The sequence below is a fragment of the Crinia signifera genome, chromosome 3 (genome assembly GCF_055691185.1).
Source record: "Crinia signifera chromosome 3, ASM5569118v1, whole genome shotgun sequence".
NCBI lineage: Eukaryota > Metazoa > Chordata > Amphibia > Anura > Myobatrachidae > Crinia > Crinia signifera.
Window position 1 is genome coordinate 277,083,104 of NC_139219.1, and position 25,074 is coordinate 277,108,177.

Genomic DNA, 25,074 nt, shown 5'->3' on the forward strand with positions numbered 1-25,074 from the left:
GCATGGCCTAACATTATACCACACACCGTATTTCCCATTGCACATTTCAGCAAACTTTGTAATACCCATTACACCTAAAGCCACATGCCGTACTGCCAATTGCACATAAGGCCACTCATGATTACTATACAACAAACCGTAATGCCCATTACATTCTATATAACATACCGTAATGCCCATTACATACTCTATATCAAACCATAATGCCCATTACATACTATATAACAAACCGTAATTACCATTACATACTATATAACACACCGTAAGGCCCATTACATACTATATAACACACCGTGATGCCTATTACATACTATATAACACACGTGATGCCTATTACATACTATATAACACCAGGGGGGCAGCCTTGAAAAGGAGTGATAGAGAATAGGTAGCAGTATAGGTCCTGAGTGCCTGAGAGGTATAAACAGTGAGCCGGAAAATGTTCATGTCGGTAGGGGTACCTGGCTGTGTTGTCACACTGAAGAAGCAATCCCCTATGAAGAATAGGCTGCAGCAGCAGGGATCTCCCCAGCAGCAGAGATTCCCCCAGCAGCAGGGATGTCAGCAGCCCAGGTCAGTCCCGGAGAGGAGAGGATTGGTGGCCAGATGAGGTGTTGGCAGGAAGGAAGCCTGGGATGAGTGGCTGTCCAGAGTGGGCCTCTGCGGGCACCGTGAAAATCGAGGTCCCGGCTTCAGCTGGCGGACCAGGCCCCAATCTGTGTGTGCAGCCTCCCGGGGCCTGTAGCCAGCCCCCCATGGCTCTGACGGCGCCCTCAAGCAGCGGTGTGGGGGGATGGTGGGCAGCAATCAGCCGTGGTTTGTGGGAGCAGGCCGCCTCAGGTACTACAGGTCCCGGCTCCTGTGACAGACCAGGCCGCGACTTCCAGGAGGGGGCACTCGCCGTCCCCAACACTGCGAAGGGTACCCACACGTGCCGGAGGATGTCCCCGGGGTCAGACAGCTGGTGGAGAGGCTCTGCAGGTGAAGGAGAGGGGGTTCCAGGGCCAGGAGAATGGGCCAGCATCACCATCATGGCGTCTGCTCCCCCCGGGCAGAGCAGGGGGGGTGGCTGCACGGCTCTGGCGCGCAATAATGATTCGGGCCCAGAGCTCGTGCTCCACTGGCTCCGCCCTCCCTACGCCCCTGCTCACAGAATCAAGTGATATAATTAGCTCCACCTGTGGATCTTTTAAAATGTCAGTCAGTAATGACTGCACTTGTCCGGTGACCTGGAAAACATGAACTGTGTGGGGTACTGATGACCGAGTTTGAGAACCACTGCTGTAAATTATTATTTGTAAGCAGCGATGTAGTGCAGGAGGGAGGGGCTGCTTAGCACATATAAACATACATGTGATCATGAATGTAATATGGGGGTGATTCACGTTGGCTCGCAGAAGTGCGAATTCGATCCGTGGACCTATGGTGCGGCTCACACCCTATATGTGCTGGGTGGTAATCCGCAGTGCTGTACTTATTACCGTAACTTTTATTGTCGTAACTCTAATGTGTGTAACATGGATGTTTTCTTACTTGCGATTTTCAAGGTTTTCAGCACATTCATTTGCATGTTGGTATTTCACTGTAGCGGGGCCGCGGGTTAACTTAATGCTGGCCACTGCAAATTAGCGTCAGTGCGATCAGGTTTCAATAAACCAATTAGTATGTGCAAATGCCCCCATTGCTGGCCAGTAACACCCACTAAGCCTTGGTGCAAGCTAATTCTGCTAACAATCGTGATATGAATGGGCGCAGATGCAATCACATGTAATTGTGAATCAGGCCCAAAATATTTAATGAGCTATTTTGACTTCTACTTTCCCTTATTCTCACTTTTACTCTGGATATTACAGTGGTTTACCAGACTTTCCAGCACTTGTTTACCTATGTAATGTGGAGCAGGGTGACCTGTGTCAGCAATGCCTAGAAGACATGAGGTCATACTTAAGGGGCTACCGACTCTGGTAAGTGGAGCACTACCCAGAGCATTCTAAGGACACTCTGGGCTTCTCCACAGCCTGCATGGTACATGCCCGAAGCATCCAAGCGGCTCTGCAGAAGTGCTTCTTACTGAAAGGTGCTGTTCCAGGTAAACTGCAAACCACATTCAAGTTCCCTGGGGCAGTGATAGTGCCCTATACCCTGAGTGATGGCACCACTCACACTCCCTATACCCTGAGTGATGGCACCACTCACACTTCCTATACCCTGAGTGATGGCACCAAGCACACTCCCTATACCCTGAGTGATGGCACCACTCACACTTCCTATACCCTGAGTGATGGCACCACTCACACTCCCTATACCCTGAGTGATGGCACCACTCACACTCCCTATACCCTGAGTGATGGCACCACTCACACTCCCTATACCCTGAGTGATGGCACCACTCACACTCCCTATACCCTGAGTGATGGCACCACTCACACTCCCTATACCCTGAGTGATGGCACCACTCACACTCCCTATACCCTGAGTGATGGCACCAAGCACACTCCCTATACCCTGAGTGATGGCACCACTCACACTCCCTATACCCTGAGTGATGGCACCACTCACACTCCCTATACCCTGAGTGATGGCACCACTCACACTCCCTATCCCCTGAGTGATGGCACCACTCACACTCCCTATACCCTGAGTGATGGCACCACTCACAATCCCTATACCCTGAGTGATGGCACCACTCACACTCCCTATACCCTGAGTGATGGCACCACTCACACTCCCTATACCCTGAGTGATGGCACCAAGCACACTCCCTATACCCTGAGTGATGGCACCACTCACACTCCCATAGTTGCAGTCTTGATAATGGGCATTTCAGTTATTCAAGTGGGTATTCTGAGTCTAATCCATGTAAACCACCTAGAGAGCAAAAAGTCAATAACCTATTAAACACATCTAAACTCACCTCAAATATTATGGGTGGTATGAGCGATCTGCGATGTTTCACAGCAGCGCCTTCCATTAACACTGTTTTTACCTGAAATAAAAACAAAATGTGGTCATGTTTATGCACCTGTAAGTGCTGCAATTGCATGCCCAGCTACATAAACTTTGATAAAGGGCTTTCGGGGTAGTAACCCAACAATTTACACCAGGGGTGGCCAAACCTGTCCTCAAGATCTACCAACAGTTCATGTGTCTCAGGCAACCTGTGGGTCTATAGTAGGAAAGATGCAGCATGTTTGACAGTGTGACAGTTAGTAATGACTGCAGCAGTGAACAAGCTAGGTCAGTGATGGCTAACCTTAACAATCCAGCTGTTGTTGAACTACACATCCCAGCATGCCCTGCATCAGTTTTAGCATGGCCAAATAGCAGAACTGTAGTAGGGCATGCTGGGATGTGTAGTTCAACCACATCTGGAGTGTCAAGGTTAGCCATCACTGAGCTAGGTGATTGGGAAATCGTGGACCATTGGTGGATCTCAAGAACCGGTTTGGCCGCCCCTGCTCTACGCTTTCTTCAGATACAAATGCCAATGTATTCAAACATAAGTTATAGTAAAAATATATTTATTGCCTAAATATGTAATTTCCTTAAGCTTAACTTAAAGAACACGTTTAAAAATAAATTATTAATCTTAGCTACTCTTCCAATAGTTTCAGCTACATTTAATAAACAATTCAAGGTTGATGTAGGGGATAGCACTGCCACCTCACCTCATGAGTTCAAAAGCCAAGTGACCTTATACGAATCCATATCACCAGGCAGCCAGACATTTGCATTAATATGTTGCACTTTGAAAGGTCAAAAGATCACATCCATACTTTATGAATGAAAGGATGACGGATATAGGGAATTATAGTTCCACCAAAACAATGGATGGCAAAAACAGATACAATTCTAAATAAAATGCCCAATAAGCCACGGTTCGCACTGGCTTTTCAGGGATAACCGGATAGCCAGCAGTAATACAAATACTCATGGTAATTTACAGTGATTAATTGGATACCGCCCTAGGAATCTGCTTTATCTACTGCACTGCACAATGCCAAAACTTTATAAAATATTCTTGATTTTCTATGCCCCTGATCAAGCATTTTGTGTTTTTATCAATTGTGTCTTTACATGTGGTCACTTATCTAATAGTATATTAATAGATTTACTGTTACATATTCTATACATGTTAATGCCCAAGATCTGTTTAGTGGAATACCTTGTGAACAGCAAAATGTGCTAACCTATGAGTGTACATTTGATAGATCTTTTTACAAATGTACCCAATTATCATTTTTACCCAGGATACTAAACCCAGACAAATTATATTAGATGTGGGTTTTTTCTGAACTTTGGTGATATTATTTTGAATAATGTTTGAATAAAAGATACATTTTACACTCATTTATAAATAAGAGTTCCCCAAAAGAGGTCCTTGTCCTTTCTCCTGTAAAGAGATACAGAATGGGTGAATGTTTTACGTAAACCCCACCACCACCTTTCAAAATACAAATATAATTGAGCACCGCACATGTTTCAAAAGAGCAAACCCAGTAAAGACTTTCTGCTATATTGTACTCTTGGATAGATTTTAGAAATACTAATAAATTCCTACAGTTCTGCTGTTATTGTCTTACCTTCTCTTCTAGGCTAGAGACCATGGAAGTGAGCTGGGTGAGTTTACTCATCATGTTACTGGTGCTGGGGTCACTGGACAGCTGTAAAAGATAAGGTGTTATAGGTGATAGTACATTTATAGGGGCTCACTTGCGGCATATCTGCTAGCTGTCGTGGATATAAATCATCCCAACTCGGGTGACAGAAATTAGGAGGAGAAGAAATGGTTTATAGAAACATAGAAACATAGAATTTGACGGCAGATAAGAACCACTTGGCCCATCTAGTCTGCCTCTTTTTTAAACATGTTACCTCAAACCATATTTGATCCTTATTTTTTGTAAGGATATCAATATGCTTATCCCAAGCATGTTTAAATTGTACTACTGTATTTGTGTCTACCACCTCTGATGGTAGGCTATTCCACTTATCTACTACTTTTTGTGAAGTAATTCTTCCTCACATTTCCCCTGAATCTCCCTCCCTCTAGTTTCAGTGCATGTCCTCGTGTTCTGCTGCTCCTCTTCCTGTGAAGAATGTCTCCCACCTGTACCTTGTTAAAGCCCTTGATATATTTGAAAGTTTCTATCATGTCCCCCCTTTCCCTTCTCTGCTCTAAAGTATACATATTAAGATCTTTTAGTCTTTCCTGGTACGTTTTGTGATGTAGGCCATGCACCATTTTAGTTGCTCTTCTTTGTACAGTCTCTAATGTATTTATATCCTTCTGGAGATATGGCCTCCAGAACTGAATACAATACTGGTGAGGTCGTACCAATGACCTATACAGTGGCATTATTACTTCTTTCTTTCTACTGCTGATACCTCTCCCTATGCAACCAAGCATCTGACTTGCCTTCTTCATTGTTTTGTTACATTGCCTACCTGCTTTTAAGTCCCCTGAAATAGTGACACCTAGATCCCTCTCTTCCTCAGTAGTTTCCATTATAGTGCCATTTATACTATATTTAGTCTTTGGATTTCTGAGACCCAAGTGCATGATTTTGCATTTTTTGGCATTAAACTGTAGTTGCCATGCTCTTGACCATTTCTCTAATCTACCTAGATCCTCAATCATTTGTTTGAGACTGTAACGTGCAAATTAGTTGCTAAGTATCAGTTTTGTTGAATGTTGTGGTGGCTACAATTGCAAATACAGATATACTGTCGGGTCAGATGCACTAAGCTTCAAAAGTGATCAAATTGAGAGTAATCAACAGCCAGCCAATCAGCTCCTGTCCGCCATGTCACAGACTGTGTTTGAAAAATGACAGGCAGGAGCTGATTGGTTAGTTGTTTATCACTCTCCATTTTATCTCTTTTAAAGCTTAGTGCATCTGGTCCATATTCTACAATTGACAGACATGCTAATATTGCTGACAATATAGGTACATTGGCCAAAATAACATGGTTTTGCCCATTTTGAGAACAAATTTGTACTGCGATTAGATCTGAATAAGGGCCAGTGTCAATGCTGCATACAGGTGGCCAATGTTCGCATGTGTCATTACAGTGCAGAGAGACACAGTACAGAATCATATGCAGGCTCCGTGAATTGTAGTGGGAATTTCTGAGAAGTAACAGGCGAGTGGCTAAGCCAATGCCGCTAAGACCGACAGGCGCGCATACAGGAGTGCCATAGTGCTGGTACAAGTTGGTGCGGCAGATGGTAACATCTAAATATGGAAATGTAATTCTTAAGACAAGTTTTGTGAAAATTGGCTACAGCATTGGCATAAGGTGACTGCGGCCACGTCTGCCTCCATTCAGAATCAGGCCCAGTGTGTTGCGGTTTTGTGCTGTGTGTAATCCACTGACAGGCAACAGCAGGTATGGGTTGCTAGTTCTACAGTGTCTAGGTCGACAGTCAAAAGGTCGACCACTATTGGTTGACAGTCAAGAGGTCGACACTTGAAAAGGGTTGACGTGACATGGACACCGTATAGGTGTATTGCACCACTGTGTTTCAGGCACGGTACCTCGCTGCGCTCGCCAGCATTATTTGATTCTACCTCTATTCCTACCAGGATGGTAAAGTATGAACAAGTTGGTCTTCCGCTGCTTAGCGAGTGGGCTAACGCTGTCCGCCGGGCAAATGAACACTCGGCCAACGTCGCCCTGCAAATCCCCTCGGAACCAATATGGATGTGAACGCTGATGCATGCGAGTGTACAGGGGAATGATTTTTTTCCCCCCTTTCGCAAATAAAGGTCAGTTGATACTGACTTTTATTTGGCTCGGAAATGTCAGAGGACAGGGTGGGCACTGACATGTGGCATCATATTCCCCAGGGGAATTGTAGGTCAGGCAGCCTATACCTACTATTATATATACAGTATATATATATAAATATATATATATACCCAAAGTGAATGTGGGCGCATGTACATGTGGTAGGGAATATAGATTGTAAGCTCCACTGGGGCAGGGACTGATGTGAATGTTCAATTATTCTCTGTAAAGCGCTGCGGAATATGTGTGCGCTATATAATAAACTGTTAATAAATAAATAATAATAAATATAATGATTTCATTTTGAATGTAGCTGTTAATAGCACTGTATTTGTATGCTGCTATTGGTATACTTAGTGTGGCGATGTGTGCTGGCCTCTATGTGCTGCATGCTGCCAGGTAAAACTTACAGGAGAGCGCTGTCTGAATCCAGGGGAGAACTGGGGTTCGAATGCAGTCTGCAGAGACTCCAGCGCTGGCAGAGTGCGGCTCACCTCACTAAGGGAACAATAGTACATTACAACACATAAGCAAGTCTTATTCGGACAGTTGGAACAAAAAACAAGGTTTGGTAGCACAGTTATTGGCCCATTTCTGTACAGGTGTAATACTTCCACTGCTCACTAATGCCTTCTGTTATAGGGCCTTCTATGTGCCCGGGAAAACAAGCAGTTGGTGGCTATGTACTAAAGCTGCTGATTGCTACTTCCCAGGCCCTATGTTAATGACATCATGTTCCACAATCAGACTGGGAACAGACGACTTATAAAAAACCTAAATTGACAGTAGAAAGTGTAAAGGTTTAGGTAGAGGAGACAAGAGCCTTGTCCACGAGACAGGTCACAAGATCATGCAGCAACATAGGGAAGTGAATGGCACAAAAGAGATGGAAGAAGAAGGGATGCAGCACTTTGCCTTACCTCAGACAGCTGCCACCGAACTCGTCTGCCCGCTGCCCCCTCCTCTCCATACCTTTCCTTTGTGCTGTGATGCTTGGCTGTCTTCCCTCTGCACACAGTACAGTCAGAGGGAGGGGACAGCAGGGAAGCAGCAGAGGCTGAAGTGGAAGGAAGAATTTATGTGCAATGAAGACATCCTTACATGCGTGGAGAGAAACCTTTATTCCACGGCTCTATACTGTACACCGGGAGCAAGCTGTGGTCCAAGAATGTATTGTCTTACAGCTGCTCTACAGTGACAGCAGCCACAGAAGGGCGAGTCTGTCCCAGATGTGCACAGACAGCAAGGGGAGGAGGAGGCTGAACACTCCTCTATTGGTACACTCCTCACTATTACCATCACTACTATCTATGGAATGAAAATGAGCATACTCGCAGTTCTTCTATTCCTAAATATTGGTGTGAACATGCAGGATCTACACGTACCCACTATAAAGGGGCAACACAATAAATAAAATCACTGCTTGGAGGCAGGCACTTCTGCTGTACTAACATAGGAATTGTTAATTTCCCTGCCTGGTCCATTAGCCACTTTTCAAACCATTTACAACCTAATTACGGTCCATGATCCTGTGTAGAAAGCACAGTCATTGCCCTACGCTATGGTAGCAATGATATGCATACATATGAGTAGCAGAGATTTTCTTGCATCACTTCACAACAAATCAGATATTAGGCTTATACACCTACTGTATAGTGTTATTTTATTTTATATGTGAGAAGTTGATTCTTGAGCTGTTTTCCCATACTCAATACTTACATGGAAACCCCCCTTCCCCCAATGATCAGAACAGCATCACCCTTTAGAACAATGATCTGTTGCACAGAGTGAGTATCTGCAGAATGGCCAGGATATCACAAGTCAGAACCTCCACCATTGGGCTATACCAGGCAAGGGAGTGGTCTGCCATGAAATATTTAGTATAGTGTATATCTCCTGTAAGCCAACACAACTCCGCAGAGGATATGGAACAGCTGTGGGACCACAAAGGAATAGCAAAACACATAACTATATATACAGTACATCTTCTGACCCACCGATGCTAGTTGCATAATGATCTCCTGTTTTAACAAATTGCTTAATGAAGGCTGCTGCAGTGTATGTACTTTTGCCATGAATGAATGAAGGAGTCAATACACAATGAGCCAATCAGCATATTCTCCCACTGGAGGTCAGTGACGTTCATTAATTGGTGTGATAGCCCTGCTAAGACCTTGCCAGTGTCTCTGGTGTCTTTTGTTTATTCCAAGAATTCTACTGCATTATAGGAGGCTAGTACAGGTGCACCATATTATCCCTCTAACCAGGTCACTTATGAATTACACAGGTTCTGAGGATGATTAAAACCAAGTGAAATGCAGGTTTAAAATCTGTGTAATTCATCTGTGTCCCGATTTAAAAAAAATAGTATGGTAAGCCTAGGCCACACTTGCCTACTCTCCAGCAACTTCTTCAGGGCGTCCTATGCACCAACAGGAGGCTGTAACCCACCAGCATCCTAGTGAAGTGAATACGTACTGTGTCTCCCATACTATTTACCAGCTACAATAGCCAATATTAAAGGAATAGACACACTACAATCTATAATTTAGGGAATAAGCGCTAAGGGACACCGCATGTGCAATTTTAACATAACATGCACTTTATTCACCTTGTCTTTGTTTTATGTTTCATGTAGTTTGTTATATTTCACTGCTTTTTAATATATAACCTGACTAAAAGATATATTTTAAGTCTCCATTTATTTCCTTTCTGGTGCACCACATAAGTGACAGACCTTTCTCTGTCCCTCGCTAATACTGTTGATCTCTGTCCATGGTAGCACACCCCTGCATACTTATTGGATCATCTGCCACCTTATCTAGCAGGGGGCCCAATTCATTTATAATATAAATTACTATTGTGGTCTTGTGCGACTGACCCCCAAACCTTTCTTGCTATCCTAGTAAAGTAGGCAGGATGAGGGGATTATACAGTGATTATGCTGTACGGAGGGGGCTGGACTAAAAAGACACAAGATTGTGCCATGTACCTCTTACCTCTACCCACTGACCCTCAATCTCCAAAATGTAGGGCCTAGTGATTGACAGCCCAGCTCTACCCCAGATCCCCTCCCTCCCCCCTAAGTGACTTTGGGGCGCATTTATCATTGTATAGCGATGCCGGCGTGATGACACCGCCGGGCATCGCATTGCGGTATCATCTGATACCGCCTGGATGTATCATTTTGAGGGCGCAGGGACAGGGCTCTGAAAGGAACCCGTCCCTGCGAAGCCCTGACCCGGAAGCTGGGGGGTCTGCGCATGCGCGGTTATGTGCTGACCCCCGCCGACCCCTGTGACCGCATTGCTCCGCTCGGCATAGGCTACAATGGGCTATCGCCATATCAGAATGTTGATACATCGGGCAGCTTTGCATCCCCCATAGAAACCTATGGGGGATGCGTCCGGCGGCGCTGCAGGGGGGGATCGCAGCAGGGATCAGAGATTCCTGCTGCGGTCCCCTTTAATACATATCAGTGATACATAATATTTGCGGTTAACCCCCGAAAACTGGTGTTTTCGGGGATTTAGCCGCAAATGTTACTTGATAAATGGGCCCCTAACAGACTTTCCTTTCTGGGCTTCTCCCGGAGAGTAGACCTAAGAACTTAGGTAACTTTAGCCTAGACTAGAGATTCCCAGACGCGGCCTTTAAAGCACCCCAATAGTCCACATTTTCAGTACATGCATGGACAGCACAGATGGTTAAATCAAACTGACTGAGGCATAAATGAAGTTATCTAAGGCCAAACATTTATATAAAAGAATAGCATGCTTGCTATAACCAAAATGGCTGCCATGCCATTGCAGGCACCCTGTTTCTGCAGACCTGCACGTGCGCAATAGACTGCCAGAGCCTACTGCACTGTGGGGAGGAGGGGGCCCGTATGCAGACTCCAGAGTCTACTGTGCATGTTCAGGTCTACAGAAACGGGATACGGTCATTTGGTCTAGAGCATGATGGTCGACAAGTATTAGGTCGACACGCTGTAAGGTCAACATGGGTCTAGGTCGACATGGGACTAGGTCGACATGGGTCTAGGTCGACATGGCTTTAGGTTCACAGGTCATTAGGTCGACAAGGCATTAGGTCGACATGGGTACTACGCGGTGCTACGTTTCATTGTCCATTGACACGACAGGCGGAATTTCATGCCCTACCATCCACTAGGGCGTGGAGGGAGAATAAAATAGTGTGCCGAGCGCAGCAAAGCACCATGCCCAAAGCATGGCGAGTGCAGCGAGGCTCCGTGCTCAAAGCATAGCAAACGCAGCGAGCGATGCGAGGGGACGTGGCGCTACATTTCAGTGTCCATGTTGACTGTATCGACATTTTGCTGGAAAAAACCATGTCGACTTTTTTACTTTCGACCTTGCCAATGTCGACCTAATGCTTATGTCGACCTTATGACCTGTCGAATTAGACCCATGTCAACCTAAACCCATGTCGACCTAGACCCATGCCGACCTAGAACCATGTAGATCTTTCAGCATGTCGACCTAATGGTGTCAACCTAATGCTTGTAGACCAACATGTAGACCAAATGATCCACACTCACAAAAACATGGCACCCGCCATGTTCCACACTGTTAAATGCTTCTGCTATAGGGGGACCACATTCTGCAGATCTCCCAGTTACAGCATTACCAGCATAGTCTTGTACTGCTGGGGTACTAATTACATGGGCCCAGGCTTGCTGGAGGGGCCCAGCTGGGGCCCTGGCCCGACCGGCCCCATACCTTCCCCCTCCGTCCCCCCCGGGCAGCAGCAGCACACACCTACAGCATGTGCTGTGCTGACAGCAGGCTCAGCATGAGCGTCTCACTAAAGGTGGCCATACACACGCAGATTTATCTGCAGATCTGTCTGGTTGGAACAAAAACATGGTTATGGATGAGAGCAAATGACAGTTGACCATTTGCTTGGAAATGCTGGAAAACTGACAAACTGTCACTCATCCACAACCATGTTTTTGTTCCAACCAGCCAGATCTGAAGATAAATCTTACTAGTGTATGGGCACTATTACAGTGCTGCTGTTGTTGAGGTGGGGGGGGTGACTTTAGAGTGTTTTATCACCCACCTTATACATTTTGGGGGTGTGGCCTAATTGCAGGAGGTGGCCACACCTCCCACAATTAGGCCACACCCCAAACTTTTACCATGCCGCAGCATACCTCTTGGCTGCCCTGCACAAAACCACTCAGTACTCTAAATGAGGCCCCCTATATTACTTAAGCCCCATACACACGGTGCACTTTTACCCATTATCGCTGGGGATATGGTCGCTGAGTGACCGTATTCCATGTTTATGGGGCGACTGCCACCGCAGGAGCATGCTCCTGTGACCAGCGGCTTCTCCCAGCAGTTTTCCCCCGGGAGTGTCTCTTTTTCATCAGTGACCATCTCTGGTCACAATTGTGGATAAATCTAGTTCAACTCCAGGCAGGAAAGACTTGATTCCATTATTGGATTACTTATGTTATTTGGAGTTTCTGGGAATAAATGCACCAATGAATATGATTTATCCCTACAATGGGCTAATTATTGTACTTTCCTGTATATTTTAGCTGCACTCTCACACCATCTGAATACTAAACACAATGTAGGGATGAGATGAACTGCTTCTGTACAGATGAAGCGCCTCTCTTCCTTGGCGGGGGATTGCCAGAATGTCCTCACTGGTGATCGCCGGCGCAGAGGCGTTCCATCTGACTGGGACGCGTGTCGCAGTTTCAGGACGGTGCCGCTGCGAGTCCCTGCCCGTCTCCACTTCAGGGAGAAGGGCAGGGATAGGGGGGGCAGCGGGGTGGCGAGGGGCACCGGGGGAGGCGGCGGGGACCCGCAGACAGCTCTGTAGCCACGGGTCAAGGAAGCGTCTCGTGCGCGTGCGCCCCTGGCGGGATACTATCGCCAGCCCCTGCAAGAATGAGGCGGCTCTATCTGTATATACACTGTATTTTACATATTTGGTATTTATATGGTGCAGCTAAAATATGTAGGGAAATACAGCAGTGATGACATGGCCTGCTTAGATAGATATATATATATATATATATATATATACACACATACATACAAGTAGAGCTGGCACTCTTCAAAGCCCAGTCAGCTCGGTTCCGGTGCCCCGCCGTCCAAACAATGCAGTCCAGACACAATATGCAACCGTGTAGCGGCACTCTGATCCTCCCAAATAAAGACACTAGGCAGACAGTACGTCTTATCAACGTTTCATTTCCCACACGGAAATATCTTCAGGATACAGTATATATATATATATATATATATATATATATATACTGTACTGTATATACTCTCTGTATTGTGATTTCCAAAAAACACTATATGTTTCATCTCAAGGGATTGAACACAATCACATTGCAGATTTATATATTATACTTTTTTTTATGTATAACCGCCACTACACTGCATATCACTTTGACAATTGCATTAATAGGGGCCCCTACCAGTTTGTTGCTGAAGGGCCCCTACAGGCCCCGGAGTGGTCTTATTTGGGAACAGAAAACTGGGATTTTATAAACAGGTAAAGCAGGGTTGCCTACCCTCCCGGAAAGGCCAGGACCAGGAGGCTCCCGAAATTTGGGTACCCCCCCCCCCCTGGAAAGGTGGGCAACCCTCCTGAATACTGGCGTCCCCCCCCAATCCCCCTTCCCACGCGGCAGTGTTCATTTCCCGTGATTCCAGGCTTTTCAGGGGGGCTAAAGATGTCTATCACGTTATTTAGCCCCTCCTCGAAGACCCATGAATTGCAGAATTTGCATTACTGGGGGCAGGGCTTGATGACGTCTACATCAGGCTTCTCCTGAAGAGAGGAGAATTTAAAAGTAGGCAACCCTGAGGAAAAGCTATAAGAGTCTAATGCTTACAATCTATAGGATCATTACCATTCTTATTACCTGTACAGCCCAGTGCAAAGGGTCATTAGAAGCTTCTTGAACTGTGGGAGGTTTTGGGATCCGTTGCGCACCATATCGCAGTCGCTGGTGATATGTAGGCACAAGTACTGACGAATCGCCTGTAAATGTTCTTCTGAAACACTGCATCAGAAATATATAAGGATTTGTTATAATTACCAATAATGGTTCCATACATTTTACTCAACAATACTGTATCTGTCCTCTACAGTTTCAATTTTGCTCTGTACACGCCTTCATGTTTTCAGGAACAATCATTATGGCAACAGGAAATGAAAATGACATTTGTACAATACATAGCCATAGCGAAACTTCTTACTGGGTAAAAAAAGGATGATTCCCATCACCACAAATATATATAGCTTGAGGTGCTGATGCTGGGTTAGATGCTTATCCATTCAGAAACAGTGTATTCAATGCCATATGCAGAGCTCAGTTGATTAAATGTATCTCTAGTCTACTTGCCTACTTTCTTTGTCATAATGGGAGACCCCCAAGATGGGAAGGGATATGGTCGCTAAGTGACCAGTTTGATGGTCGACATACATTAGATCAACCACTAAAGGTCAACAGGGCTAAGGTTGACACATGAATTAGGACGACAGGGTTGTGAGGTCGACACCATTATTAGGTTGACAATGGGAAGGTCAACAGTTAAAAAAGGTTCAACATGAGTTTTTCACATTTTTTTTACACAAATGTTGACGTAAGTCGACATGGACATCGTATCAGTGTACTGTGTCGCCTCGACATGCTTTGGGCACGGTGCCTCGCTGTCCATACGGTTCACCCTATGATCCATACCCGATGGGAAAATGCACTTGATTTTTGCATCTGCATGTAGGGGGCGGGGTTAAATGATGAGATTCATGTATTTTAGTATATAAAAAAAATAATTTGGCTGTAATAGCAGTGATTTTATCCCCATTATGCCCGATTCACTGAGAAGCAGGGTGGGGGCGAAATGAACTAAGTCCTGAAAAGTGATAAACCACCAACCAATCAGCTCCTATCTGTCATTTTTCAAACACAGCCCATGACATGACAGTAAGGTGCTGATTGGCTGGCAGTTTATCGCTGCAATAAGAGTTTCCCGCAGCTTCTGGGAAGGTAGGCAAGTATGATCTCAATGTGCATCCAGCGCATGCTATCCCTCGTACCTACTCTCCCAAAATGTCCAGGAGACTCCCGAATCTTGGGTGGCTTTCCAGAACATCCAGTGAAGTAGACAGTCTAGGCAGCTTAATGATGTGAGGCACACTGAATCATTTCATCCTGCCGTCCCTCACCACTTCCTTCACTTTATAATCCCAGAAATTCATATAGCAGAGGTTGTACCACAATGATGCTTTTGTGGCACCAAGCATCTGAACCACCCATCTGGCAGCACCATGCCCCCCACCTATTGCACCTACCACTTTGTCTACAGAGGGAAATAGTAAAAACTAAATATAAAATATGCCCACAAAAAGATAAAACAAGCAAGGTCAATGAAGAAGTAATATCAGCTTATCATAAATGTGTAGCTAGTGCTTCATCATCATCATCATCATCAGTGTGCATTTGTACCAATGCTCAAGCACATTCCAATGGAGGAGGAAGGGGCACAGCATGCATACCTGCTTACCAGCCCTTCTAGCTCATTGGCCAGCTGAGGTCAGGTGATTCTTTTTTTTTTTTTTACTTCACAACTCATTTTTTTTAATATTGTAACTGCTGAGGGAGGTCAGTAAATGATGGCTGTAGAGAGGGGTTAGTGAGGTTAGTGTTGGTTTAGCAATCAGGAGACCCTAACATAAAGGGACAGCGAGGTGAGTGAGATAATGAGGGGATGCTGATAATGTTGTGCCTAGGGGCGGCCTGCCCCTAAATTCGCCCCTGCCACTGTAATTGAGGAGCAACGAAGAGAATACAGGAGGCTTAAATGTCATATCTGCATATGGAGGACATACTGTAGGCATACATGTTTTTGGTTACATTCACTGTATGAATATGTGTATTTTACCCGAAAAAAAAGCCAGTGAATTCCCAACTCAGTATCAGTTGCTGCAGTGGATACTTAATTACTGGGGCAAATCAACAATGCTCCTGGGGCAGGACAGCTGCTCAAAAAAGCAGCTGTCCCCTAGCCAGCACTGCGTGTGGCTGTACAATGGAGGGATCTACTCAGGGATCTGTGTGTGTGTAGCTTATTTTTATCAGTTAATAAAATGCAAATTGAATGAACAGAAGAGAAATCTAAATCCTTCCTTAACTCTCAACATTTGCATATTGCAAATCGGGACCTGCCGTGCCGAAGACGGACAGAGCCAATGGATGGGTGGGCATGGCCTTTGGCAGAGGGAGAGTGGCCTAGCACCACAACTCCAATTGTTATCCTTTTCAAGGGCAAGTCCAGCACTTCCCTAGCATTTGGGCAGCCCCCGGCTCACTGCCCATCCTTCCTGCACTTGGCATCTCTTCAGTCATCACCGGCTGCTCTGCAGAGCAGTGGTGATCTCTGGCTCCCTCCAACTGCTCCATTACCCACGGGACTTTTCCACTGCGGGAGGGACAGTGGGACAGTCTCCAAATAGCGTGACTGTTCGGCTGTTATCGGGGCAGTTGGGCAGTATGCTAAATCAAAACAATATTTGGTGTGACCAACCTTTGCCTTCAAAACAGCATCAGTTCATCTAGGTACACTTGCACAAATCCATGAATTTTGTAGGATTAAAGGGCCTGATTCAGACCTGATCACTGCAGTGCGAATTAGAAGAGGACTGCTGTCACGAACCTTGGTGTTTGTTTTTCTGTTTCTACATGATCTTTCAGTATGTTCTGCCTGGATTCATTCAGCCTGTACATAGGCTGCAATCACTGTGTGTGTGTGTGAAACTGTGGTCAGCTCTCCTTAATGACACACCTGGGAGACTTCTCTAGCCCAGGTTCTGACAGCTGTAACCCCTTAGCTCCCTGATAGCAGTAGTTAGCATTTCTCCATCTGAACTCTCATGGATTTCCTCTCTAAGTAATTATTATAGCCTTGGTGCAGCCCTTGATAAACCTCTGCAAATCAGCACTTAGTATCCGGATCTGAAAGCGAGCATTCCTTGTGTATGTTAGGAGTTAGGCTTCAGTGTTCAGAGACTAGGCCTCTCTCCAATTCAAGCCTACCTGGAGTACTGACATCACAGGGTCTGAACATCTGACCATGAATCATCAAATCATGTGTCTGCCTGGGTCTCTCAGAATCACCTGTCTCCAGTCATCAATCACCCAGGTATAAATAGAGAGACTTGGGACTCCAAGGTTGTCAGTTCCTCTAGTCACACAGCTGAGTGTGAGCTTAGCATCTGACCTTCTAGGTGAATATACTTGCTACCACAGCTCTTGTGAATTCCTGCTTTGGTTATCCAGCTGTTCCAAAGCCACTATCTGGTATCCAGCTCCAGTGTCCACCGGTGCAGTCCGGTCCAGTGACCGCCGACACAGTCTGGCCAAGCCTCAGAGTCCACAGGTGCAGTCCGGTTCCAGTGTCTGTCGGCGCAGACCAGCCCAGCTTCAGTATCCAGTCTACAGCAGTTGCTTCTAGTGTCCGCCAGTACAGTACGGTACAGCCATATCTGGTATTCAGTCACATCTTGTATCCTATCTATGTCAGTCAAACCCTGCATCCAGTCTACATCAGTCACACCCAGAACTTAGTCTGCTCCTTTAATATTCAGTATCCAGCTCCGGTTAATAGCATCAACACAGTCTTCTCCACAGCGACCTGATAACCTGATCACCTCAGACATTCAGCTTTACTTTTCCACCCTGGTGATCCAGTGGTCAGGATACAGCTCTCTGCTGAAGCCCGGGTTCAATTCCCGGTCAGGGATTGCTCTGTCTTCACCTGTTTCCACCCTCTTGCACAGACATCACACATTTGCCGGGTTCACAAAACTCATAGTCATGACAACTGCGTTCAGATAGCCGCCACCCAGACGGAGTGATATCCTTCCATGTGCAAGTTTGCAAATGTCGCTTATCTGTAAAACCATTCGCAACTCTCTCACCATCAAATGATTTTCCAAGTCTGTGCAAGTGTGCCTAACTCTGACCCTTGCACAACTCTGTGACAAGAGACAGGCTGATCGAGGCCGGAGCGGACGTCACACACACTACCCCAAAACTTCTTTCCCTCCCTGGAAACGCCTGGGCAAGCCTCCATTTTTTTCTGACAGTCCGAGAAAATGTCCAGTTTTCAACCCCAAATGCCAGCTTCCTGTCAGTCAAGTTGCACAGAGATTGCGAAAAAGTAATCACTGATTTTTATGCTGTTTGGACTCACGCATGCTTGATACGATTCGTACACATGCGCACTCGTTCGGTAACCGATCGCCATGCAAATTTGCACAACAGCAATCAGGTATGAATAACCCCCATAGTTAGGTGTCTGATCATCGCAAACAAGTGGTTATGATCATCATTTTCCTATGTAGCTTGAAACACAGAAAAGACTTCTGAGGAAGGACCTTGAGTCCGAAATGCATTAAGTGTTGGTGTACATTTACTACTTGGACCCCTGTGCTGGTTTACCTGAAGCAACCCTCGTCATTGTCTGGTGGATGGCCAATTATCGGTGTTGGATCATTTATCCAGGAGAGGAGACCACTTAAACATCTTGGTAGCAGTACTTGCCTTGGGGCCCTTGTTACCTGCTTTATACTCGTCTTCACTTGTGAGTTTTATCTACAAATTAAAATATCCATCTTGTTTTAATACTACACAATGATGGTCTTGTTTTGTGTACCCTTATTGTGAGTCCCAGAATTGGGAAACGGGTATTCTCTTTTTTTTTTTTTTCATTTCAGATAAACAAATCTATCTGTTACTGGAAACCGCCCTCAAAAGTTACGTATTATTAATTCACTAGCTCACTGGTGTGTTGTTTTTATAGGAACATCCAAGGTAGCGCTGCCGCTGTGTGGAAATTAATCTACCTTTCCACTTGTTACTGTATGTGCCACGACAGTAGGCACTATTTTACCACCTGCTGCATGCTTTTGGTGCACTATTTAGCAAATATCCATTTCCATTTTTTGTATAGCTTGAAACAGTCATTAACTGAATAGAAACAGCTGTGTAGGAGGCTTATAATTGGATGATGAACAAAATTAACGTTTCCCATCAATGTTACCACAGGCAAACTCCGAAAACTTTGAATACTAGTTGTCCCTCTTGGGTACCTAATAATGAATGGACTTGTTACTTAAACCATGCAACAAATATTATTTAGGCAAAAGGAGAGCAGACTTATGGGTAATATCATATGCACTGTGTAGGAATTAATATGCAAACAAACCGATATGTTCCTTCATGTGCTGACACTGGACTGCAAAAGTTACATAAACTGTAATGTTCATGTATGGTCATATATGATTACACATGTATCGTTTACATATATGCCATAATATCTACTTACCATTCACATGAGACAAGCATGGCCCTTCCACTGCTCGGAAAGAGAAGTCAGCCTGGACTGACTTTTCAAGCATACGCTTCCCAAGGAATTTGGGGCGGGCATGGACATCATGTAATGTCAGCCACCCGCCCCAAGCGGGCATCGACACGCCTGCATTCTCAGGGGTACGCACAGCATTTCTATGAGCACACTGATAAAACGCTGGGCGTTCCCCTGCTTCCATACCATGCCCACCTCCTTCCCGCCCATCCTGGAGGGAACAGCTTTGCGAGTGTGAAACTTGGCAATGGCGTTCGCTCTGGGGGTTTGCACATGCGCAAACCCCAAACATTGGCCGGGGAGAAAATTCGGCCTGCAGCATGCAGGTCTGAATAACCCCCCATGTTGACAAACCAAAGAGGAGATTTGTCGAAGCTTGTACAAGCCAGAGCAGGGAGAGAGATAAAGTACCAGCCACTGTTACAAGTGCCGTTTTAAACCTGGCAGGAGCTGATTGGTTGATACTTTATCTCTCCACACTTTGATAAATCTCCTATTTGCTTTGTCAACCTTGTGAATATATCCTTCCTGACAGTTCTATCGAGATTTACAGACAACCCAGGTATGTGAAGAAAAGTGGGAATAGTATGATCTGGAGCAGAGGTGTGTCCCTGATTAGCATACAAAAGGGATAACGCAATTAATGGCATCTCGCCATGATCATATTCAGACCCAAAACCATTTAGGGTCAATGTTTAGTCTTATTGTCAGGAACAAATTTGCCCTCTTTTTTTTTTTTACTGACTTCATTGTATTTACCGATGGAAGATTGTTTTTTTCAGTTCTACAAATTATGGTATATATAGGTAAGATAAAATGTAAATGAAGCCACAAAATATCTTAAATGTAGCATCAATTTCTAAATTAGTACACAATTTACAATGTCTATATAATGCATGTCTAACTTTTGTCCCTGCCTAACTAATGCATGTCTAACTTTTGTCACTGTCTAATGCATGTCTAACTTTTGTCACTGTCTAACAAATGCATGTCTAAGTTTTGTCACTGTCTAACTAATGCATTTCTAAAGGTGATTATGCCCAGTGTGTATGGTGCACGATGATGGGGAAAATCGATGGGCTGAAATCGGTCAGTGCATACACACTGAACGATTGTCACACTTCTGAACAATTTTCCCCGGGGGGGTGGATGGCCTTCCATAGCAGTACGCTATGGAAAGCTGTCCACTATGTCGCTCATCTACTGGTAATACCAGCAGATGAGCGGCGGCCGGCAGCGATGATGCGGGTCATCGCTGCCCTATACACACTGGGCGGCTTTCATGTTGAAAGCCACTCAGACTATAAAACTGAGCGGCTTTCACATTAAAGCCACCCACTGTGTATGGGGCTTAACTTTTGTCAATGTCTAACTAAGGCATGTCTGACTTTTGTCACTGTCTAACTAACACGTGTCAAATTTTTTTCACTGTCTAATTTTTGTCACTGTCTAACTAATGTATGTCTAACTTTTGTGAATGTCTAACATTTGTCACCATCTAACTAATGCATGTCTAACTTTTGTAAATGTCTAACTAAGGCATATCTAGCTTTTGGTGTCAACCTATTGACTGCCTGACTAAACATTGTCTGTCAGTCACCTGGAACCCCTCTCAATGTGCAACAGACAAATGCTAACTGCATCTACCTGCGAGTGTCAATGTCCTGTAGTTTTTGTAGCATTGTCTCAGATAGAAGTAGTGAGTTGTTCCCTAGATGAGCTTTTTCCGTACTTAGTGAACACTCCTTTATATCTGCTGTCACCAAAGTTGAGGCAAAGTTCCTTGGAGGAACATTAGGAGGAGGTGGATCTGCGGTGAAAAAAATACAAAGCATTAATTATAATAGGTGGAATGGTATTTGCATTATCAAATTGTGAACCAAAGAGACAAGGGTACAGCTATCAAATGACTGAGCGTCCAGTACAAGCAGCTATAGATGACAACAGAACATGCATTTGCATAGTTGTCTGTATAGTATATAGCCAATTTTCTGGTGCTTCACTGTATAGCATCCTCTAGGGGAGATATTTTAAGCCTCGGAGATAGTCAAATAGATAAAGCTTATCAGCTCCTAACTGCCATGTTACAGGTTGAGCTTGAGACAAGTTAAGATCTAGTTGGTTGGTAGTTTATCACTCCCCACTTTATCACTCGCCAAGGCTTAGTACATCTGCTCCTGTACATGAATGACGTGTTATCTGTAAAATAACTTACTTGGGAATGATCACAGCCTGGGGAATAGGTTAAGTCCAAATAAAATTGGGCTCAGAAAAATTTGGAGGTCCAGTTCTGCCAGGAGGCGTTACTACTCCTTCAATATTTTGTGACCACACCCCTTCATGATGTGCAGCCTATTCAAAGGGCCACAGTATTCACAATGAGGCAAGGACATGCCCCCACTCCTAGCTATGGTTCCATAGTACTGAAGCCTGACAGATTTCATGGCAGGCCCTGAGAAGGGCATAAATAACAGTCTTTTTGATTTCCCCTGCTTGAGGCATATTTATTAAACCAGATTGATGGCTGTTTTTATTTCTTTCTTTTTTTCAAGTTGTATGGCCATTTAGTATGAAGGTTTTGCAACAGTTATCATTCACAAAAGAGATCCCCATAGCTTTGTGGTCTATGGGATATTTTATCACAAGCTCATAATCACAGTCCAATTACCTCACACTTACATTAGCTTCACCAGGTCAGGTGCCAGATGACCTCCCAGTAGACAGATGTCGGAATCCCCATACCACAACCACCAGGTTTGAACCTGGACATAAAGTGATGGTATAAGCTACCACTTTACTTCTTACTCTTTGTTACGATGGGCTTTAAGGGGTTATTGAGACCTGATCAGAAAGCTGTGAATTCGTAGGCCAGGAGGTCGCTAGCCATAAGTAAGTTGAATAACTTTTGCCGGCTCTAATGGGTGGTAACCGGACGTCTTCCGGCAGTGTTAGGGAACCTCATGAAAGTCGTTTGACGTCAGCTCAGGCCCCTGAACAGTCTGTTTCTATCGAAGCCACCAAGTAAGTGCTGGGCTACACACCGGGATACAGGGTGACGCTTTGACAGTAGGGATCCCAACAGTCAGTATCCCGACAATGGGATCCCGACTGCCGGTGCTCCAGCAGGGGAGATCCCGAGTCAGAGGCTATTTTCCCTTGTGGGGGTCGCAGCATGGCGAGGGCAGCGAGCCCTCAAGGGGCTTCTTTGTGCTCGTCCCCCTGTCGGAGCACCGGCAGTCGGAATCCCGACATCGGGATACTGACTGTCGGGATCCCCACTGTCGGAGCCCCATACCACACCCACACACAGACTGCACACACTAGTGATTATTAAGGGATTTGAAGCTAATTGCAGGACTGGAAAAATCTTCGTAGGTTTGCACAGGGTGGGATTTAATTCTGGCTGGGTGGCGTTTGATAATCAGGCATTGTAATGTAGCAGCCGTGCGATCGAGTCTAAATAACCCCCTTAGTTAGAACCGATGTTCCGGCAATCGACATTTGTTAAATACCTTATTCATTTTATTTTATTGCCGTGGTATGCGGCTATAACAACTTATATTTAATATGTAACATCTTGCAGTGGGAAGAAAGGAAATGATATTACAATAACAACCAACAAAAAAGTAAATGGATAAAGTTTAGGTTACATAAGAAATTTGCAAGTAGTACATTTTTATTTTTCCTTTTTGTTAAACTTTGTATATACTGACCCCAGTTTTCTTGTGGGTTCTACTAGTAAATATAAGACAAAATTTCTAGTAAATGTCTTAAAGGCTTACAGAAGAACGGTAGGAAGTATACAGCATCGGCTTAGCTGGTAGAACTGAACAATTATAGGCCTTCATTCTGGTTGAGCCAACCAAACGTTGCCCACAAACGTCGCCCCCCCCTCACCTCGCCATCTTTTCTATGCACTCGCAAATCTAAGTCACTCTCTGGTGACTTAAGTTTGCGGCGCCCTGATACGGAATCAGGGTTGGCAGCTGACATCCGGTAATGGCTGACACCTGTGTCACAGCGCAATTTAAATGGGAACGCCTAAGAAGTTCAGTGAACAGAAAAGCGAGAGAGCACCGGCTTGCAAGACTTCACAATTTACATACAAATTCCCCTCAGTCAACCAAAGATACTGAATGGTTCCTCTTTGTAAGGTAGAAATTTTTATATTTTATTACCTAATATTTCTTCTGAGGTACTTCTTTACTTTCACGGCGCCACTAGATTAGGACAGATAGAAAATCGCGGTCATCGCGGGCATTGAATGCACTAAAAAATCGGGTGCGACGCGATGCCCGCGATTTCCCATAGGGACCAATGTTAAATTTCTCAATGGACACGATTTTCTGTTCAATGCCTCAATTGACACGATTTTTCCATAGGAAACAATGTTAAATGGCCCACAGAGGCCAAATAGGCACCCTCAAGTTGTTAACGCCACCCCACGATCAACGTCAACCCGAAGCGTGGCGAGCGCTCCGACTTTTTCATGCCCTACTATCCACTAGGGCGTGGAGTGAGAATAGAATAGTGTGGCGAGCGCAGCGAGCCACCGAGCCCGAAGCGTGGCGAGCGGAAGCGGATACCTGTGAAGCCCGCGAAGGGACGCGTTTACCTGTGAAGGTATCCGCGTCCCCTCGCGGGGCTCGCTGCGCTCGCCACGCTTCGGGCTCGGTGGCTCGCTGCGCTCGCCACACTATTCTATTCTCACTCCACGCCCTAGTGGATAGTAGGGCATGAAAAGGTCGGAGGACGCGTACCGCCGCCCCTCGCGGGCTCGCTGCGCTCGCCACGCTTCGGGTTGACGTTGATCGTGGGGTGGCGTTAACAATTCTGGGGGCCATTTCACACTTGAGGGTGCCTATTTGGCCTCTGTGGGCCATTTAACATTGTTTCCTATGGAAAAATCGTGTCAATTGAGGCATTGAACAGAAAATCGTGTCCATTGAGAAATTTAACATTGGTCCCTATGGGAAATCGCGGGCATCGCGTCGCACCCGATTTTTTAGTGCATTCAATGCCCGCGATGACCGCGATTTCTAGTGGCGCCGTGAAAGTAAAGAAGTACCTCTTCTGACTACTTATTTCATACTCAGATTTTATGCCTAATGTAATTTATGCCAATGAGGAAGAAACAATTGTCAGTTTGTTTTCCAGTCTGGATAAGTCCTTATTTGATACTAGAGTACTGTGTAATGATGGCAATATAGTAATAATGATGATGGTAGGTAAAGTTGCACATAAGCTGTCTTACCTTGTTCCTCGTCTGGCTCTTCGGGCCCCTCTTCCTCTTGCTGTATAGGGTTCTGTAGATTTGTGACCAGCCCCACATTCTCTTTCCTATAAAAGTCAATCAACTCCTGTAGGTTTGGGAAAAAACGCATGGAAACGCCTTCTGATGCCTGCGTAGAAATAATGTGGGTTTTTTTTCATTAGGAAGAGTACAACTACAACAATTTGTATATAATGAGGATACATTAGAGAAAGTAGCAGCAAATATAAATAACAGTATGACATAATAATACTAATAAGAATAATGTACAAGGTATAAAATGGGTTATTCTTATCCATTCGGTCCTGGTGCGTGCCGCATGTGCAGACGTAGGGTGAGTGCACCCACGGCCAACTTTCGGTTCGCCGGGTGCATGCACCCATGACGGCATGCTGGGGGCAGAGATGGGCGGGGGGCGCCAGGCTGCCCCATTACTATATGGGAACGCCCAGTGTTCCATGGGCGTTCCCATGAGAACGCTGGGCGTTCTCATGGTAATTAGGCAGTGACCCGGGTGCGGGGGTCGGGTAGCTGACATCACCGGATGTCAGCTGCCCGACCATATCCATGCCAGCGTGCACG

The 25,074-nt window shown here is 45.3% G+C and overlaps 1 protein-coding gene across 3 annotated transcripts in view; it reads right to left on the reverse strand.

The window, feature by feature from the left end:
* The window catches only part of INPP5D (inositol polyphosphate-5-phosphatase D), a 133,688-nt gene that overhangs the window by 72,385 nt on the left and 36,229 nt on the right, over nt 1–25,074 (reverse strand). Inside the window, exons 3-8 of one of the 3 annotated variants that reach the window (XM_083178132.1) lie at nt 24,475–24,622; nt 20,868–21,030; nt 13,715–13,855; nt 7,206–7,293; nt 4,584–4,664; nt 2,915–2,986 (exon numbers count right to left, since the gene is read on the reverse strand). In XM_083178132.1, the coding sequence (XP_083034258.1) occupies nt 2,915–2,986; nt 4,584–4,664; nt 7,206–7,293; nt 13,715–13,855; nt 20,868–21,030; nt 24,475–24,622 (693 nt within the window). Of the gene's footprint in view, nt 1–2,914; nt 2,987–4,583; nt 4,665–7,205; nt 7,294–7,715; nt 8,046–13,714; nt 13,856–16,508; nt 16,599–20,867; nt 21,031–24,474; nt 24,623–25,074 lie in introns of those variants that run through there. The other 2 variants (XM_083178133.1, XM_083178134.1) reach the window with 2 other exon arrangements.